Genomic DNA, 19,816 nt, shown 5'->3' on the forward strand with positions numbered 1-19,816 from the left:
TTAATTTTTATAATTTCTTAATCTACTTGTAATTTGCCTGTAGTCTGATCGATGAATTGCTTGATCGATGCACTTTCTGTTGAATTGATTTGCTAATTTTTCTTAGACGTCGTTTTGGTTTTTTTATCTTTTTATTTTTTTTATTTTTTTTATTTTTTATAATTGTATTTCATATACAAGCAATGTTAGGGAGATAGATTCGAGACAAGATCTTGTGTGCTAAAATATGATTCTAATCACTTGTGCTACAAGCTCATTGATGTTAGATTGCGGTTTTAGTTTATGAAAACAGAAATACATAACATATATTTTTAAGCAGAAAATCATTACAAAAGATAGGAGAGGAACCACATAGGGTTATTTGTCACTGATAAAAGTAACACATTGACACTTCAGTCTTCTGGTCCCTCCCATCAGATCTTCAGATTTTTCATAAGTCTGAATAGATTAGAAGTAATTAGCAATAGCATATAAAAATTCCATCTTCCAATTATGCATAAAAAATCTTTGTAGATAATCTCAAACCTCCAAGTTGCATAATCAATTAATTAAGCATCTTTTGAGCCAAAAAATGTGATTATCCCAACAACCCAACTGGCATTATATCTTACCAATCACACACCCACCCCCATACTTAATTAGCTTAACACACATAATTAGCATCTTTTTTCTGGGAGCTTCGTTTTGATGTAAGATGTGTCCTATTTTTAATGCATATTCGCTGACGTAATGCATCGATTACTGCAGTGTGTATTTGTGTAGGTGTATCGATATACTTATGAACATTTCATGAACTCGAAAAGCTGCCAAGAGGTTTAGCTAGATGCAACAGTGACTGTCACTAGCAAATCCTTCGGATTAATGAGAGAATGTGATAAGTAATTAAAAAGGAAAAGAGATTTTCTCCGGATCTTTTCTATCAATATCATCGGATCAAATGATCCGGATTTTTCAAATTTCATTTAAAGGTCTATCTGTTTTGACCTTTTAAAAGTTGTGATAATTTTTTATTATTGGATGAAATTTAAAAGATCCGTATCACTTAATCCGGTAATCTTGGTGAAAGAGATCCGGAGAAGATTTATTTCCATTAAGTGTTTGGAGTCACACAATGTTTCTCAATTACTTTAATCATAGGACCATGTGCGTATGCCATCTAAAACAAGTATGGATTAGATTTCATGTGGGATTTCTTTTCTTTCTTAGGAATTTTAGTTGAATATAGTATGGGATATACAAAAGAAAAAAAAAAAATTAGACAAAACATATAAAATTTCTTTGGGAGGACTCAAGTTAGTGTCGTTGGTTTGAACCGTCCCTTCCAGAAGAGGAAAACATAGCGAATGACATTATGGAAAGGGATACGTGAAAAAGCTACAAACCCATACTGCTCTTGAATCCCATGTCGAGAATGTGACTCTCACGTCGAAAAGTTAAAACTATATGTAATAGTTTAGATGATCTTTGTTTCTTTAGGCATTAACAATTAATACGTTGAATGTTCAAATACTAAGATGGTATCAAAGTCGGGATATTATTGACACTGTAGACACTAGAGAATCCTCTACGGCTCTAACACATTTTCTCCACTAGGATGTCTTAGTTTCCTAAAGGAAAAACTTACCTTCATCCAATTTTACGTTGGTAGTGTGAATTGCACATTGAATCAAAACCTAATCATTATCAATTTGTTTTTAGTTGGATGTTTAAATTATAATATGACATTAGACACGAATTACGATGGACATTGTAACAGTACAAAATCTCTAACACCCTTTCTGCACTAGGATGTTTGGCTACTTTCTAGAAGAAGAACATAGACATGGATATTATAGCTTTGAATGCTTAGAAACAATTAAGAGATTATATGAAAGATGAAAACATAGCTACTCTTGCCTCTGCTCATCACCAAATCCTCTGTTGCTGCCGTTGCTGCCGCTGCTTCCGGCGGCCTTATAATTTGGTATAGGGACTTGGCCGGATTCTATGTGCATGAGATCATGCACCAGAATCTCATAGTGCCTCTTTACTTCCTCCACAGTTTTTCCGCCCACGGCCTCGGCCACATTGTGCCAGCGGTCCTGCGTGTCCTTGTCGTACACAGCCAGCGCCTTCTCGAACAACTTGTTCTGCTTCGGCGTCCACGAGGAGCTGAGATTCCTCGAGGAAGAAACCGATGCCATCAATAATCTTAGGGGAATATATGAACACGAAAGTAGGAATGAATCGTACGGCGATTGCAGTGAGCTGGTAAGAGGAGAGTTCGGATGCTAGAATTAAAAGATCGTTTACAAAAGGGACTCAAAGAGTGAAGAAGTCTAGGGAATGATAGTATGGGCAGGAGGTGGCCATGCTCCTTATAAGCAGGAGGAGGAGAGACTCGTGGGGCTGTGGCAAGTTGGGAGAACCTAAAATTATGATATCACGTTGTTAGTTTGAGATACTGTTATAGACTTATAGTAATATATTTTCTGATAAATTGGAGAATATTTAAAATTTTAAGGACAAAGAAGATAGGATTCGCTTTGTTGAACAACGCTAATAAGGACAATTAGCAAAAAGGAGGTTATGTGATTTCATCAGGTCTATCTCTGTCTTCTCAATATATTATCTCATCAGCAAGTGGGATTTCTTGAGAATTTACAGCCTGTGGCGATTAGATATTCCCAATTCGTAGTCTACCCTGATTGGACAACTTGTGACTCGTATTATAACGTCTAAGAAGGACTATTTGACTATTTTGTTGAAAGTATATCTTGTGGAAGATTGAGAGTCTATCATATTTAAAAAGTTTTCAAATCTTTATTTTTATTGTGAATTGGCTTTCGATAGACACTCATAGTTTAACATTGTATCATAATCAGTTATTCGTGTCATAGTTTAACAATTTCACATATTCTTACGTTACTCAATAAGAATTGATCATGTGTTAGGTTAAAAAGATGTTACATGTAGATGCATATTGTAAGCATGACACATGAGAATGTCTAGTATTAGTGCTTCAAAAATCTTAAAATTGTCCTCTTATTCTCAATTAATTTTATATATTTTTAATAAATAATTAGTTTTCCATTAGATGCTCACGTTATAACATTTTTTTTCGTGATATTTATAGGTTAGTAATAATAAAGAGGGTAAGAGAGTATGCAGGCATGAGATCTAGAGAAGTGTGATAGTTAAGCTTCATCACAAAAGATAGAGGCAACAAAAATGGGGATGATTTGATGGAAACCAAGAAGATTAAAAATGATTAGATCATGCACGAAGGAAATTGACGATGGCGCGCTCTCATCCACCCTTCAGCATCTTTTTAACATGTCAGAGTCGAAACACAGTTTCAAAAAAAAAGAAAAAAAAAAAAAAAAAAAAAAAAAAAAAAAGAGCGCAGAAGTACCCATGACCTCAAAATTTTTTTTATTGTAACGGAAACACGAGTAGTACATTATATGTTTTTAAGTGGTGAAAATTTTTATTTTTTAAATTATTAATTTTTTAACACATATATCTCACAATTTATATAATAATGTCTAATGTACTATCTCGTGTGCCATCATACTGAAAAATCTCTCCACAATTGCACAGAAAGTGGGGCCTGCTATTACATTAGGAGAGTGGGATTTGTACGTAATTGATAGTGGAACTTGGAAATTTGAAAATGGTGGTTCAGAAAGCAGCTTCTAAAAAGCTACATTCCGAAATCGACTTTTGCGGGATGGCCTTGCTGCTGGCTGAATCAGCAGGGGCAGTCAACAAAGTGGTTCAGATCATGTGTCAGTTTTGGTATGCAGTTTACATGCTGCAATAGTCGATGATCAGAATCCATTCTTTTGTATTTGCTTGAGACGATTACTTTGCCCTTACTAAAACACAGGTAATTGTGGATATCTTGGTCACAAGTAACAGACTTTTCCTTGCTAAATGATGCGTATTGGTAATAATGCAGCACATGTTTTCCAGAGTTTTAAATTTTTAGAATTTTTTTATATTTTCAGAATGGACGAATAACTTAACATTTAAGCGGTTCCAAATCGAAAAGGACATGTGTTGCAGTATTATTGCTAGTGATCGAACCATATTGGCTAATTACATTGTCTTACAATTCAAATTTTAATCAGTTACAATTAGTGATTCCTTTGACATAACTTGTTTTCATTTTTTCAACTCTTTTAACGTACCTTCTCCTAACTCCTTAGTCCTTGCATAGTAACCAAATCTAGTATTTCAAATTTTTCTTAAGATTTTAGTATTGACCTAAATATTTTGTTAGTTTTTCTACACTTCCTTTTGATTTTAGCATGACCTAAAGATTTTGTTTTGGTAAAAAAACATGACCTAAAGATTGTGTTTGTGGGAAGAGGTAGATCCACATACCACCGACATAAATTTGAATAATCTTTGGTGTTTTTTTTCCTTAGCCGCACCAACACGGTGGACCCTGATGGCACGCACAGACACAGAGTCAATTCCAAGGACTTACATGCTTTTTCTGCTAACGTTGGTGGTCGCTTCTGTGTTTTGTGTTAGAATAATTTACGTTGTGCAACATGTTTTTAATAAGCAGGAGAATGTCTGATGGGGTTTGTTCCGTTCAGACAAGTTGCTTGCTGGGATTCTTGCCTTTGGAGATGCTGCAGCAATGGAGGAGCAAGGAGATAACATATATATTCAGGTAAATGTGCTTGAAATCTTTGTTTGAAAAATCCACTAAATGTCTTTGATTCTTTGAATTTTTAATATATTAAGTCCAGTTGTGGGAAAGTTGTGATAATGTTATGGATCCCTTTTAATTCTTGTGGAATCTCTGTTTTTAGTTATCCCACTAGAAGGTCTCTCCACCCCTCCAAATTGTTTGACTAGTCCCTTGCTTTTAGGATGAACTTTTCTCTGATAAGAATGATATCTCAAACTAATATGATGATATTTTAGACCAATTACGTATTGTCAAGAGATTGGTTTCTCTTCCATTATCAATAGAGATAAATTCTTAAATTTGGACGATCGGACCACATGACTGCTTGACTTGAGAAACAAAACTCCGCACCTATTAATACTCCTCTTGAATTTCAGCCCCATCCAATGCGTCTGATTAGACAACCACGTGGTCAGTTCGTCTTTACCAATGAATTCCTCCTCACAATGGCCTCAAAGGAAGTATTGACAATTAGATAGCTACGAAGATGGCGAATAAGAAGTTTCTTTCACAGTCCATGACTTTTGAGGACCCAAAACTTTTGACATCTGATATCCTTTAGATTAGAAATAGGCTAATTGGTCTGACCAAAAGCCAATGACCAATGACTTTGGAGGAATTGGGGTCCGGCTTCCCCACCACACAAGGTCCAATCATCTGCCACAGAAAAGCTTCGAGCTTTGGAGGAGTAACACTCTAAGGAGAGATTTTTCAATGTGACCGTCACACGAAGTAGTATACCATGTGTTCTTATATAAATGGTTAATAACTTAAAAACTAAAATTTTCTACCACTTACAGAAAAACACGTGATGTATCTTTCGTGTTCCTATTACAACTAAAAATTTCTCCACTCTAAGAGGAGAACTTTTGCATAAAATCTTGTGGGCTTCTGATTTTTGAATCTTACAAGGGGAGAGAACAATCCTGTGTTGATAGAATGTTCGAAAAGATAACAAGTTTCATTTGCCAGCCAATGGGAATTGTGCATCTTTGTGTCGAGATATATGCCTTGTAGTATGCCGAACGTATCAAATTTAGAGGTCCTAAGAAATTGAAATTGAATCTGCAATTTCTAGATAGAGTATATATGTTGCGTTCGAAATTGGATGCAAATGGGATCGTGAATATTGTTCCTTGGCCCGACTTCTTGTCGAAAGACCATATTATCCCATTTTGTGTTTACAAAAAATGGTTGGTTGGTGTTAAAAAAAGGATCAACGAGATCGACACTATGAAATCACTCACACGAGGACATTAGGATTTTGGGTGTTCGGGTGATGTTTCATTATGGTAATGTGACGCTACAGTTTACGTGAAGGGTTCAAAGATTAGAGATAATAAGAGAGTGAAAATAAACGGGTCCCTAAATGAAGAGAGTGGATCCTAAAATAACGGTGAGGGAACTTTTTTTTAAGAGATAACCCTCACCTATGCAAAGATGTGGCTAAGTGAGGTTCAAAACAATTACTTGAACTACAAGTCTCTTGTCTTCTATTTCTATCAGAAGTATGGGGCACTAAAAGCTTATCACACGAGCACTTAATTTATGAGAGAACACATGACATTTTTAGTAACCTTCCCGCTCTCAACTGTCTGAAATACGAGTCTTAGAAAGCTTTCTGTTGGGAGGCATTTCTGAAGTTTGCTCTACAGTAATTTGATGGACATCAAACTGAGACGTGTTCTTCTAACAGTATCCTCCTTTAATGTACCCATTGAGTCGCTTCAGTTCCCCACTTTGCTGCTCACCCACTGCCCGGACTACATCTTTGATCGAAATACGCCAACTAGCTTCCCGTCTATAACTTGAACACGCCTTATATGATACTCTGTTGACATAAAAAAATCATCACGTAATTGCTTCCACGAGTTTATAAACCAAAGACTGTTCAGTCCAATATCTATGCTAGTTGAAGAATAGAAATCGCGGCCACGGCATACCTGTCATAAGTTGCATTGTTACTGATATAAATTTGTTAAACAGTTTAGTTCATAACAAAAATCGCGTGTTCAAAGTAAATTAGTATCTAAGAATGTGAACTTGAACTGACCTCATTAGTCATAATTTCCAACTCTTGTCTATAGGCGATCTTTCCTGTGCGATTACTTGAGATAGTCTGCTCGGTTTATGCCGCGGTCAATAGAATCAGAATAACTTGTTGAGAGGCAGTTAGTTCTGTAAATAGTTTACCTCTTTCAGTGATGATTCCTGCAATATGTTGTTGCTCTCCTGGCTTAAGCAACACTAACGACCCGATATTGTTTTTCACCATCTGCAATTTCATGCGCATATGAAACTTAAACATGAGTGTAGTATGAATATCATATTTACATATGCATGGTAAGATCGTACATTTTTTTTACTGCACCAAGTAAACTTTATGTGGTTATATAATTAAAACACAAACAAGGAGTTGACTGACCTAATCATGAAGCAATAGCCATTGAATACCAAGCGGAGATGATGTAGGATGCGGCAACACCAAAGTCTTCTACAAAGCACCTAACTGAATACAACTACTTTGTGGGAAGCGTTTGTTGTGTATCTAGGGTTTGCAGGGACCTTAGTATTTATACTGGCTAAGGCATTAAGGTTCCGTCCATAAAGGAATCTCAAATCCCACTTTTTAGCCTATCAGTTAGGTATCATAATCACATAAAATCAATGACTCCATCAATCTTACTTGTATTACAAGACACCTAATATAAGATTGATATCTTTAGGAAATCAAATCACAATATCTACATTAATCTCCAATATTACATTCCTATTATATGTTGTAGACCATTTAAGGTTGATTTACATTGGAATAAATCCAACACACCAATGACAGCGTCGTTCGTGTTGCACCAGAGCCAGGGTCCGTTTTCTTCATTATCCTCTATCGCTAGTACATCTACCACTGTTGCATTCTCTAGTCCTTTTTCCTGTGCAGGTGGTAGGGCCGACTCAGGCCCAGTGCTGGCAGGGCAAAATTATTAGGGTAGTATATTTATATATGTTTTCATAAGAGTATAAATTTATAAAATTTGGTTCAATGACAAAAAAAATTTAACTAGAACTAATGGGTTCGTTGGTTTTGTTGTTTGAAATTAGTGAGGAAGTCTTGGGTTCAAAACACCATGTGTGCTTATATACTTTTCAATTTTTACAAATTTAGCCACTTTCAAGCCGTTTTCCGGCCAAAACAAGGCGAGTTAGCCGTCATGCAAGGTACCATTATCTTCGTCTCATCGTGAAGTATGATTTTTCAATTTTGAATCACTTGATTTCATTGAGTATTGAAGAAGTTATAAACGTTTAAAGTTTACCCAGTTTCTAGCGAGTTTTCCAATTTTCTCTCAAACCAGTCACCTTTCAGGCTATTTTCCAGCCATCTCCGGCAACCATTGGGCTTCCAAATAGGTATAATCTTGTTCTACACTTTCCTATCTTTATTTTGATATATTATGGTTTGAATTTGGTTAAGAATCGATTGAGTTACGAAGTTTTGAAAATTGCCCAAAGATTTTTTAACGGAATGACCAAAATCATGGATGGTGGACAATCTCAGGGATTATTTCTATTGATTATGCAAATTTTAGGGACCATTTTTGGATATTTAGCCTAAAATTAATGAGAGGTCCTAAGTTCGAAATGCTAAGTGCATGTTTATTCTTTTCAATTTTTACGAATTTTTGTTTGGTTGTTAATTTATTTTTAATTAGTAGCTAGTAGCTATGTGGGTTGCTATTTTTAAAACATTTGTTCCAATTCAAGTCTAATCTTCAACAAAGAGTAATGCATTGACCAAATTTGTAAATCATATGACGTGTCATCAAAAAGTTTAATTTAGTACACATTTATTACTTATACATATCAATTAAAGACTCAAAAACATCATTATTTTTTTAGTCTCATATTGACAAGATTAGTAAATAAGAAAAAACACCTCACGATTTATACAAAAACACTTTAAAAGTTCAGATAGAAAACAAAACTCATATCTATCTACTTGTAAACAAAGAGTTTTTTTTTTTTCCTTCTCACGATACAAAATAAATTAGTTTTTCCGTGTTTCTAAATTATTTTGTTTGAAGTGCTTTTCTAAGTATAATTTTATCGATGTCTTACGTGTGAAGACAAATAATTTTCTTATATAAAACTAGTGTATGGGCACAGGCACACACAAAGTGTGTGAGAATTTTTTTTTTATTTTGGTTTTGAAATAGAAGGAGAGAAGAAGAGAGTGATAGAGAATGTGAGAGTGGAAAGTTTTTTATTTATTTATTATTATTTATTTTGTTATTTTATTATTTTAATTAGAGATATGTTAGGATTATATGTAGGTGAGGCTTTAAAAAAAACAGCAAACTTTGGTTGTGTGAAATTACATTTATGCTCCATATTTCTTATTCATGATATGTTTTAATTAGATGGTTAAACTGATAATTTTATAGAGTTTTGATTAACAATAAGTATTTTATTGGTTAGTACAGATGATGACAAATTTTTTGGCGTCGCCGAGGGTCTCAAAAATCTCTAGACCGGCCCTCGCGGGTGGAGAGGTAAGGTGACCCATTTTAAACGTGAAACTATCTTTTCTAACCCGGCAATTTCTCCACTGTTCCTGTTTAAGGAAAAGTCACGAAAGCTTCCGACAAGTTGTGGGTTGAACCAACTTAGAGAAAAGAAACAGATGAAAACTATTGATACAGACCTTGGTGTGCAGATACGAAACACTACCTCAGAACTCGATCGGAAGCTCCGTTTGGACGGAGAAGGTGTACGCTGCCTCATGTATGGTAATTCGCTGCAGCAGCAGGACCAAGATTCTGGTGTAAGTAATCTTTTACTTGACAATGTGCTTTCCTCTTATTCTTTTCTTACATGAAGGAAAGTTTACTTTGCTTCTACATTGTTTACTTCTTTGCCAGGTTACTTGCCCAGGTGGAAAATTTATTTGGAAAGCTAGTTCCGTTAGCGTTACCTAAATTCATCTCGAAACTTCAAAGCCACCGTGGAATCCCAGACGTAGGTAAGTTTCTCTCCCGAGAAAGCATGATTGAGCTGAAAGAAAAAAATGTGAAGATATTTCAAACAGTAGCAACCCTTCTTAAACATAACGTGAACTGTGCTCTTGAGACGGCATCCCAGCAAAGTATATGTACTCAACATGCCTGTCGGGGTCCTCCGAAAGACGAAATGAGAGATTCCAGAGCTGTTAGGGAAGGTAAACCTGCCTTCAGAAATTGCCGATTTCTCATGAATCATAAGTTTGTAAGAGAAGTGAGCATCCATACCCAGAAAAGGTATAAAAAAATTCGACAGAAATCCCAGAAAGTTTCCAAGGTATCTGATACAATTTCGATATATACACCAGACCTTTGATTAAGTGGTGTGCATCCTTCATCTTCTTCAACAAAGCCAATCCTTCTAGTTTCCAAACCATACATGGCAAGCAAAAAGCAAACACATTCACTTCGCTTTCGGCTCCCTTGGCGTAGTCGTGGTTCTAAAGTAGAACCCGACCCACGTCCAGTGGCTAAAACCCAAAACCCTGCCCAGACTTCCACCTCAGCCCCTGTTGAGCGACCACCATTTCGGCCCGCGGGGAAAGCCCCTGTGAAAGCCTCTCCTTCCCAAGCTCAGGCTCCATTGAAGATTGAACCTCCGCCACCATCACCATCTCGTTCTGCCACCGAGTCCCAAAAATCTTCTAGTGCAACAACTCAAACTCGGGTTGAAGTTGATTCCTCTCCATCCTCACCATCTCGTGCTGCCACTGAGTCCCAACAAACTTCTAGTGCAACAGCACAGACTGGGGTTGAATCCTTTCGATCCTCACCATCTCACACAGCCTCTCAACTCCAAGGAGCATCACAAGAATCCCCTCACGCGCAATTGCAGCCCCACACTCAAGAGAACTCTCCGCTTCCTTCCTTGTCTGCTGAATCTCCATCACCTGCCACTCAACCAGAACCAAAGGAACCATATGCAGAAATCAGCACATCCGAAACTATTCCCAAAGCTCAGAATAAGACTCCAACCGCAGAGCAAACTCATGTAGCTTCCACAGAAGCTGTAGAAACAGTTGCTTCACCCGAGAAGGCAGATCCTGATACCGTTGGCGGAGATCAAAAGCACCATGCCGAATCAGAGACGGAGTCGAAAGAGCATGAAGAAAGGGAGAAAGTACTGCAAGCAGTGATAAAAGAAGAAAGGAAACGACACAAAAAGCAAGAAACTTTTGACAGAAACGAGACATTAGGCAGCACAACCTCCAGTTCGAAACCAACCCAAACTCCAAAAGACAGAAGCACCTCAAGGGTGTCTAATCAGAAGATGGTTTCATTGACCGCGGAACAAGCTCCCCTGCATAAAGAAATCAAGGAAGCTGCTTTGGAAATGAGTAAGTTGGCCACTGAGGACCAAATGCTTGAAAAACCAGTTAGCATCGTAACCCTATCTGGTGAAAACAGAGGAGCAACAATGCACAATAGCTCAGAACCAGAAAACGGAGAAGAATTCATGCCCATACACCGCAGTTATAAGACCAATCCAGATGACAGCCTGGAAGCTACTACTGATGAAGAGGAAAGCAGCGAGGGGGAAAATTTCGACCAGACGAGTAAAGATCATCAGAGGATAGCATATACCAACAGCAATGTACAGAGTATCAATAATTCTATCGTGTTCAATACTTCTGTCGCAGAAAGGAATCCCGGTGTTCAGTCGGTTTTTTCTCAAAAGCCAGCAGAACCATCAAGCCAAACGGTAAATCAAAGCCCCTCGAAACACACAAGGCTGAAATAACACAAACACCTGAGAAGCTTAGTCCACTGTGAGACGGAGGTGCCCTTTAGGGTTCTTCATGGAACCAAGTGACTCGGACTCAGGTAATCCTGATAAGCCTCGGCATCATGGCTGTCGCTATAGTTACAGTGGATTTTCTACTAAGATCTGCCAGCAGATATGTAAGAAAAATATACGGCGTGTATAACTGTAACCATACTTGTATAATACGAGAATCAGAAGTTAATATGAAATATGTACAAAACTGCATTTGAATATCAAGATTCAATACAAGAGACCCTTATGAGAAAAGACGGACTTTCGAACATCCTCCAGTTGCATACAACTGCGTTCACGCAAATAAATAAATTGGAAACTTACAGCATGCTTTATACGGGTTACTGCCATTACACAGACTACGGCAACTTCAGCAAAGGCACTTGCTGATGACCAAAAGCCATAGCTTAAAGTGCTCTGTTTCAAAAGTATATTTACAGTTCATTCTAAGGGAAGACGAGCATGATGGTCATGTGATGCGAATAGACAATAATCATTCGCAGACTGGTTTCGTGTCAAAGCTGCTCAAGCAAATTGCGAAGGCTTGGAAAGCAGAGAGAGGGTAGCGATAGTCCATTGTGAAAATGTCTTTACCAATCTTCCCGAATTGCAGTATTACTTTCTCTTCTTCAGCCAATGGAACATTATGGCAAGGCTCTGCAGCGGCCACCAGCTGGAAATTCTTCACAGAAGCCACTGTAACGCGTCCCTTAAAATTCAAACACCAACACTGCAGCTGCTCATGCCATCTAGGAGCTTTGTTTTTCAAAATGACTGGATCTTTTGTGCCTTGTTCCAAATCCGTTGTGGGGTCACTAGAGCAAAAGTTGGCAAGCTGCTTCGATCCCTTTGAAACTTGCAATGCACAGCAATTTGGAGGAAGGCAGGTCGCTAACTCTGTTGGAGTAGGAGCAACGCCCCCTTCCTGAACTGCTGACATGGGTATTGATTGCATGATGCATTGCATTCTCCTTGGTCCCCTTGTTCGGAGGACATTGAGCTCGTACGATACAGTAGCAACACTATAGCTACCAGCAGTCATCCTTGGAGATACCTTCTTTGGATTGATTTTTCGATGTGACTGATAATTTGTTTGGATTGCTGAGTCTTGTGGAGGCTGACTGTCATAAACGGTAAACTTGGATCCCAGAAAATTAGACCTGTTCATTTGCCAATGAATTGCACACAAAAAAGAATGAGTCGTGGTTGCAGTGAGCACAAATTGAAAAGAATCATGGCAACGATAAAGATACATTGTAAAGCTTGCCTCAATTTTCCAACATAAGTAATGCTTGCTCGAGAGAATTCATCTGCAACCAAGGACACAACAAGATGTGTACTTGTTGCCCGTCTGACCTTCCTTGCTGCCAGCAATAACTTACTCACGTCCCCACACAGAGCTACAGATTTATAAGAAAGAATTAGTCACTGGCTTACAAATCGACTCCAAAAGAATTTGAACACCGATATCTAACACGCACCCAAGTCATGATTCGTGAATAATAACGGGAGAAGCATCCTTACCAGGGCTAAGACCAAGATACAGTAGGTATGTTGAAGTTTCTCTTTCCCTCTTAATAAAGCACTGGATCGGATCATCTCTTGGTCCCGGCTAGCAAATATATGCAAGTAATGAGGAAAGTAAAAATCTTCAGCAGGCAAGTGAAAGTCACATTCAGTAAGAATAACCTAAAGAAACCTCGTTTTATCGAAAAATACCTGCTTGAGTGAGACAGGGAAGGTAAGCCAGCCACATTGCTCTGGAGTCTTGACTATCCCTTTCGTAATCTCCCTCCACGACTTGCAAACCGAAGCGCAAGCAATCACATCCCTCCGAGCAGGCCAGGAAGTCTCACTCGCTTCAACGCGTTGAATTATGTCGAGAAGCAACTCCGGGGGCAAGTTTGCCCACTTGGTTTGCTCAACTGATGCGGGTGATGACAATGTATGTTCCGGGGCAATGTGAGATTTCGCACGGCGGCGCGTGTGCTTCCTCTCTTCCCCTCCTCTTCTTGATTTCTTCCCCTTGTCACCTCTCATCTCGAATAGCTCGTGAAACACGTTTCCGAATTGCATCGCTCACTGGACTAGTATTTCCACCACAACTATGATCACAGTTCAAATGTTGTAGATGATATTTTTCGTGATTTCGCAGATCTAATTATACGAAAAGTTTCCATAAGAATCTATACGATCAAGTTCTAAGAACATAAACAATCAAATTAAATACTCAAAATTTACACTAAATATCAAAACTTTCACATTCCGAACCTGAAATCGCAAGAACAATGCCACAAAAAATGCAAAAAGTTGAGATCCTATAAAAACACCGAAAATCTGGATCGCTTGAAGAAGCTCCAAAATGCACTCTACAGAAAGAGAGTGTGTGCGTGCGAGAGAGAGAGAGAGAGATTGTACCATATGCGTGTGGGGATTTCAGGAGGCTTCTAGGAAATCACCAATGTCGGGACAAATACAAAGGCTTTAGAGAGAGAATGTGAGAGTGGAGAGAGAGAGAGAGAGGGTATATACTTATGCTATTGGCCAGATGGGCGAGGCAAAAAACGAACAACGCCAAAGAAGCTGATATTTCAATTTCTGAATAAAATATCCAAATGAAAATTGAAATTTAATTTAAGTTGAATTGCTGTGGAGATTGCGGTTGTTTACAGTTGGTTGCAGCACTGCGCCGCCACTAACACCTGACCCTCTCCCTCTCTCTCCCTCAACCGAAAAGCTGTCTCTTTTGGCAGAGGAGGTTGGAATCCTCCTCTATAAAGCGCCGCGGCGCCCTTTTTCTTAACCTCCACCTATTTTTTGCCGGTTAAACTACTGGGGCCCCACTTCCACGTGTGCGCCCTCACGCTTGCTTCAGTGCGTTCTCCGTTGCGATGGCCCCCGCTTTGTTGGAAGATATGTTTGTGGCCGCTCTTTTAACCGGGTACCCATCCTACGGTCGCGTCTGTCTGATTTTCTTATGAGAACACGGTGTTGCATATGGGAACCGGATTCTGTCCGGATCCTTCAACATGGAGTCCACTAATCAATGAATTCGGATCATTAAAATTTTATCAAACGGTTACAATTATTATAACTTTTAGAAGAGCTCCCTATTTGTAGTCATTAGATCAAATTTCAATAATCCGGATTCATTGATTAGTGAGCTTAATTTTGAAGGATCCGGTTCCTTCCTTGCATATGTGTACGAGTCGGTTAGTGACCAATAGGATTCTTGAAAAATAGAAAAATACAGCAGTTTACAAATATACATAGTTGGTTAGTAGTTGCAAAAAGCGAAGAACGTACAGCCCTGTGACAAGATTTTCCACTATGGAAATCAGTCTTTTTTAGAAGATTAATTAAGGCAATATGTGGTAATTAAGTTTATTCATTGGCATTTCGTAGACCACATAGTGAGTTTGTTGTTGTCAATCAAACTATGTTGTACACATATCAACATATATCAATATATGCTCAAGCAATCTTATGAGGATATAGAGAGAATTTGTCGACTGTTGTCGACGTAACCTATCGAGATATTCTTAACAAACATTACATCAAACACTTGATGAGTATAAAAAAGACTCGTATAAAACATTCTGCAGGTTTTGAAAAAATCTTCACATATATGTTTTCTCGAACTCCGAGTGGTCCTAGGACCACCTTGGTCCTAATGTCCATCCGTCCCTACAACCAAATAGAGACGTGAGCTAGTCGTCCTATAATTGAAACATCTTTCTTTTACGTATTTTCAATCCACGCGAAGTGTGCGACAAGTAGCCGAAAGTACACCAACTCTCAACACGTGCGAGTAGGAATCCTTCACACTTGGTGAGGCAAGGCCCATTGGGACGTCCTCGTTAATTAATAATCAGAATAATAAGATAATTAGTATTGACAATTTAAAAATATAAAAAATTTAAAGCGCACAATTAAAATTCTTCATTATCAATAACAATTTCTTATAAGAAAAAATAAAGCTGTAAATTAGATCTTAAATAATAAATTTTCATTGTACATTAAGTATAATTTTCTTTTTAAATATAAAATGTTTGAACTTATTATTTAAGTCGCACCCAAAAAGGCCTACTTATTATTTAAGGCCTTTTAGGTTCGACTTATTATATTATTTTGATATATCGTCCCGAAAAAGATCCACAAGGTCCGAGACTCCGAAGCATGCAATGCATGCATGGGAAGTATAATTATATATTGATTCTTCGCTCGAACCCACCAAAAGTTTTGCCTGGTGGTATCGGAGAAATATATAAATATAGGAATATTCTCGTAAATTAGTACGAGTGAGTTTTAGTGTTTGGAGTTGAAGCCCCGGGCGGGATACCCAGAAATTATTTGACGGACGAGTCGGTCTCAGCAAGGTCACCAGCAGCAGCCACACTTGCACGTGCTATTGCCTTTATCTACGTGCTTTTGTTCTTAATTATTCTAGGCTTTCGTTTTCATGCATCAGTTTTCTAAATACAGGGAATGGGCTGAAAGACGAATGCGTACGTGTTTGGCAAACAATTCAATTGATCACTTAACATCAGGGCAATCATTGGATCGGATTGGATTAGCTTTGTTGGGTGTTTTGGAGGAAATGGAAAGTAGAAAGACAGGTCTTGTCTTTCAATCTCAGATGAGATTGTTCACCGGAAATATAAGAGCTACGTTTGGGAGGCAAATTGTTATGAGACGGAATGTTATTGTATTAGTATCTCTAGTTAATCACGAATTAAAAAAAATTAGTTAAAACATATCGAGCGCATGGTTAAGATTTTGCCACTTCAACATTCTAGTTGTAAACAAGTTTCTATCTTACGATACGAGAAAAAACAATTTCACGGACTTAAGTGATTATCAACTAGATTTTTCTTCATTAAGATGCATGTAAAACAGTTAAATCGTATGAAATATGTAAGTGAAAGTCTCTCACTAATGTTAAGGATAATCGTGCATGTGTGTGTCTTTCGTTTGCAAATAAAATAATTATAGACAAATCCACGTGTGAGTGATTCTCAGTACCACTTCACAAATATTATTAAAGTATTGACAAAGATAGTTATCCTCATAGCCATGTATTCATAGAATGTTAATGAGATCTAACCTCTTGTTTTGTTGGTGGAAGACATGATTAGCCATGGTCCACTCAACCACCAATTTAATTATTTTAGTTCAAGTACTCAGATCATAACAAGCATAATTCATATACCATATTAAACACAAACAAATAAGTCCTTCCAACTGGCAAGGTGGGAACAAGTAGGCGTGACCAAAACATTTAGCAAAAATTATTAAGCAGTGGCAGCCATGAGTACTGCTGGACCTGGAGGTACTGCCAACGAGGATACACCAAAGCTTGTTTCCTCCAAATTTAATTGATTGGTAACTTTCGCAAGAGAATCATTTTATATAATAATATAATGTTATGTGAATAAAAATTTACACATAGCATTATATCTTTGTATAATTAAATCAGAATGCAAGATGATGGTGAATCTATTCATATAAATCGTTATTGAACATGGAAAAGGTTTGGGTAATTAAGAAAGTTGAGGTTCTACCATTAAAATCAAATGATAATATAATTAAAGAATAGCTCAATTACTAATAAGCATATACAACGTCCTGCATGAGATTGATACTCTCAACACACCTACTTATGTGTGTCGAATTTTCAAGCTGAGCACGTGAACAACACAAATTGAGTGACGTGGAGCACGCCGGGGCATTCACACGAAAGACATCCTACTTTGATATCATGATTAAGTTGAAGTTCTACTATAAAATCAATTAACAATATGATTAGTATCCCAATTATATTGATACTCCCACCAGGTAGCCATGCCCCCTCCTCCTTGTTTTTATAAAATACACTGCCACAGTTGAAATATCAGGAGAAATGCCAGCTATTTTTGTGTAACATGCTATCTGGATTTTTCTGCTAATTGTATTATTTATTTGGATAAATTTTAATTTATTATCCTCAAGTTTCGTGGTTTTTAATATTTAGTAAATGAAGTTTTTTTCATTTCAGAGTCATACCTAAAATGTTAATTTTAAGACAGTCTCATACATCTGTTAGTCTGACTCTTAAGTTTCATATTAATTGATGATATGGTACCCATATAGACAATAATTGAACGTCATGTGTAATTAAAAATATTAAAATAATTAATTAAATAAAAATATTAAGAAAATTAAATTAAAAAAATGAAAAAAATCCAGAACCCCCTTCGTCTACCCCATCCTCCACCCCCTTCGTCTTCTCCACCTGAGCACCCCCTTCTCTCATCCCCCATCACCCATCCCTTGCCCACCCGAGCCACCATTCTCACATCCCCTTACTCCTACACTCTCACGGGGCCTCCATAACCTCCTTATCCTTCTCATCCACTCTACAAACCGTCAAGATCGCAACTTTAGTCGACTCTGCCACCTCCCCAAACTTCAACCTCACAACCGGAACCTGAACCCACACTGCAACATTGTCCTCCCCCCTCATTCTCCTCACTTTCTCCCTCCAACTCTTTCAAAATTACCTTTCTAGCCTTATCATTCTGTGCAACCTTCAATGCCTGCTCTAAAGCAGCAATTCTAGGTTCAGATGGATTCTTGTGCTCCATCGCCTGCCTAAAATACATAAACCTTAAACAATCACCAACGCTGACATAGTCAAAGCTCGCCCAACCCTTTTCGGTTCGCCGACGAGGGAAGTCTTTTATCGAACGGGCCAAATCCTAAGTTCCTTTGGCATCAAGCTTGTTCTCAATTATGAAATAGGCAGCAGCAGCTCGCTGCTGGACACTCAGGAGCCGAATTTCGTACAGCAATTCAAAACCCCCCAAGTCAAATTCAGAAACGATTTCTAGGTCGGTGTTGGATTGGACTAAAGAGTCATTCACCTTCGCCGCCACCACCAGGCGATTTTGCTCGACGCTGGAAATGCTGGTGATTTCTTCGATGGTAAGGGGAGTGAAGCCTTCTTGGGTTAGGGAAGGGATTAGGGGGGCGTATTCGAACCAGAGGCCGAGGCTGTTGGCGAGGATCTCAAGGCGGCCATTGGCGTCTAGCGAGCGGAATTTGGAGGGGATTGGAGATGGGAGCGGCCGGAATGGCTGGTAGACTTGTTGTTGCTGCTGTTGAGAGCTGGATGAGGGAGTGATATGTTGAGAATCAATGTCAATTATAGGTGAAGTAGGTGGATGTTGTAGGTGAAGTAAGTGTGTGAGGTTGGTGAAGTAAGTGGAGGTTGTAGGTGGATGTTGTAGGTGAAGTAAGTGTGTGGTGTAGCTTTCATTTGGTTTGCTATAAATACCCAAGTCCTCAAGCATTGTAAATCATCCAAGGAAAAACAAAGCCTAGAGCTAAATAAGAAAAGCTTTGCTAATTAGTTTGTTTTGTGAGCTTTCTTTAAGAGTGTGCTCTATTTTTCTTCTTCTTGGGATCATTAGAGTTATCTTGGATACTCTTCTTATTCAACAATTGGTATCAGAGCCAAGTCGGTCAGGGATCGTTCTTGGTAGAGCATTGGTTGTAAAGTCTCTTGAAATTCCGAGTATGCTCTGTGGTTGCAGTTTTGACTGATCTTCCACATCAGAAAAAATTTCTTGAGATTATTGCTGGGGTTATCACAAACCTTGAGAGGGAGCTTATTTGTGTCGAGAGTAGTGTATTACTCTGCACGGTAGTCACTCAAGCTTGTTCGGTGTAGTCAAAGTCTTGCCGATACGATGGGTGATCTTCAAGTTGTTGGAGGAATCAAGAAGCTCAACAACCAAAACTATAACACGTGGGCAACGTGTATAGAGTCTTACCTTCAAGGTCAAGACTTGTGGGAGGTTGTCGGTGGTAGTGAAGTTACACAACCGGCAGCGGAAGATGTTAACAGCGTCTTGCGGAAGTGGAAAATTAAAGCAGGCAAATCAATGTTTGCCTTAAAGACCACAATAGAAGAAGAAATGTTGGAGCACATTCGGGATGCTAAAACGCCAAAGGAAGCATGGGACACTTTTGTTACACTCTTTTCGAAGAGGAACGATACAAAATTGCAACTTCTTGAGAATGAGCTGCTATCGATGGTACAACGCGACATGACGATTGCCCAGTACTTTCACAAGGTGAAGTCGATATGCCGCGAAATTTCAGAATTAGATCCAACAGCTCCTATTGGGGAAACCAGGATGAAGAGAATAATTATCCATGGTTTGAGACCCGAATATCGAGGGTTCATTGCCGCTATACAAGGATGGCCGACACAACCATCGCTTGTTGAGTTTGAAAATTTGCTTG

General features: G+C 38.3%; 1 protein-coding gene, 1 non-coding gene and 3 pseudogenes across 5 annotated transcripts; 1 reads left to right on the forward strand and 4 right to left on the reverse strand.

The window, feature by feature from the left end:
- Positions 1–212: 212 nt before the first annotated feature.
- On the reverse strand, positions 213–2,429 carry LOC148691028 (protein RADIALIS-like 3 pseudogene; annotated as a pseudogene). The gene has a single exon (XR_015956455.1). The product of XR_015956455.1 is annotated as a protein RADIALIS-like 3 pseudogene (transcript).
- Positions 2,430–6,250: 3,821 nt separating this feature from the next.
- On the reverse strand, positions 6,251–7,006 carry LOC148691029 (CBS domain-containing protein CBSX3, mitochondrial-like; annotated as a pseudogene).
- A 2,989-nt stretch (positions 7,007–9,995) lies between these two features.
- Positions 9,996–11,743, forward strand: LOC137745735 (uncharacterized). The gene has a single exon (XR_015956963.1). It is a non-coding gene; the product is annotated as an uncharacterized LOC137745735 (transcript).
- On the reverse strand, positions 11,711–14,100 carry LOC137746257 (tubby-like F-box protein 5). Of its 3 annotated transcripts, XM_088686322.1 has the most exons (6): positions 13,943–14,022; positions 13,796–13,842; positions 13,244–13,681; positions 13,049–13,136; positions 12,792–12,924; positions 11,711–12,684 (listed from the first exon to the last, which is right to left on the reverse strand). In XM_088686322.1, exons 3-6 carry the CDS (start codon positions 13,598–13,600, stop codon positions 12,018–12,020), a joined length of 1,245 nt encoding a protein of 414 aa, XP_088542448.1. In that variant the 5' UTR covers positions 13,601–13,681; positions 13,796–13,842; positions 13,943–14,022; the 3' UTR covers positions 11,711–12,017. The 3 variants fall into 3 exon arrangements, with proteins under 3 accessions (XP_088542448.1, XP_068342437.1, XP_068342443.1); XM_068486336.2 differs by having other exon boundaries at positions 13,796–14,100; XM_068486342.2 differs by lacking the exon at positions 13,796–13,842 and having other exon boundaries at positions 13,943–14,083.
- Positions 14,101–17,747: 3,647 nt separating this feature from the next.
- LOC137745698 (rubisco accumulation factor 1.1, chloroplastic-like) lies at positions 17,748–18,711 on the reverse strand (annotated as a pseudogene).
- Between the last annotated feature and the right edge of the window lie 1,105 nt (positions 18,712–19,816).

The sequence above is a fragment of the Pyrus communis genome, chromosome 15 (assembly GCF_041283825.1).
Source record: "Pyrus communis isolate YQ-2024b chromosome 15, ASM4128382v1, whole genome shotgun sequence".
NCBI classification, from domain to species: Eukaryota; Viridiplantae; Streptophyta; class Magnoliopsida; order Rosales; family Rosaceae; genus Pyrus; species Pyrus communis.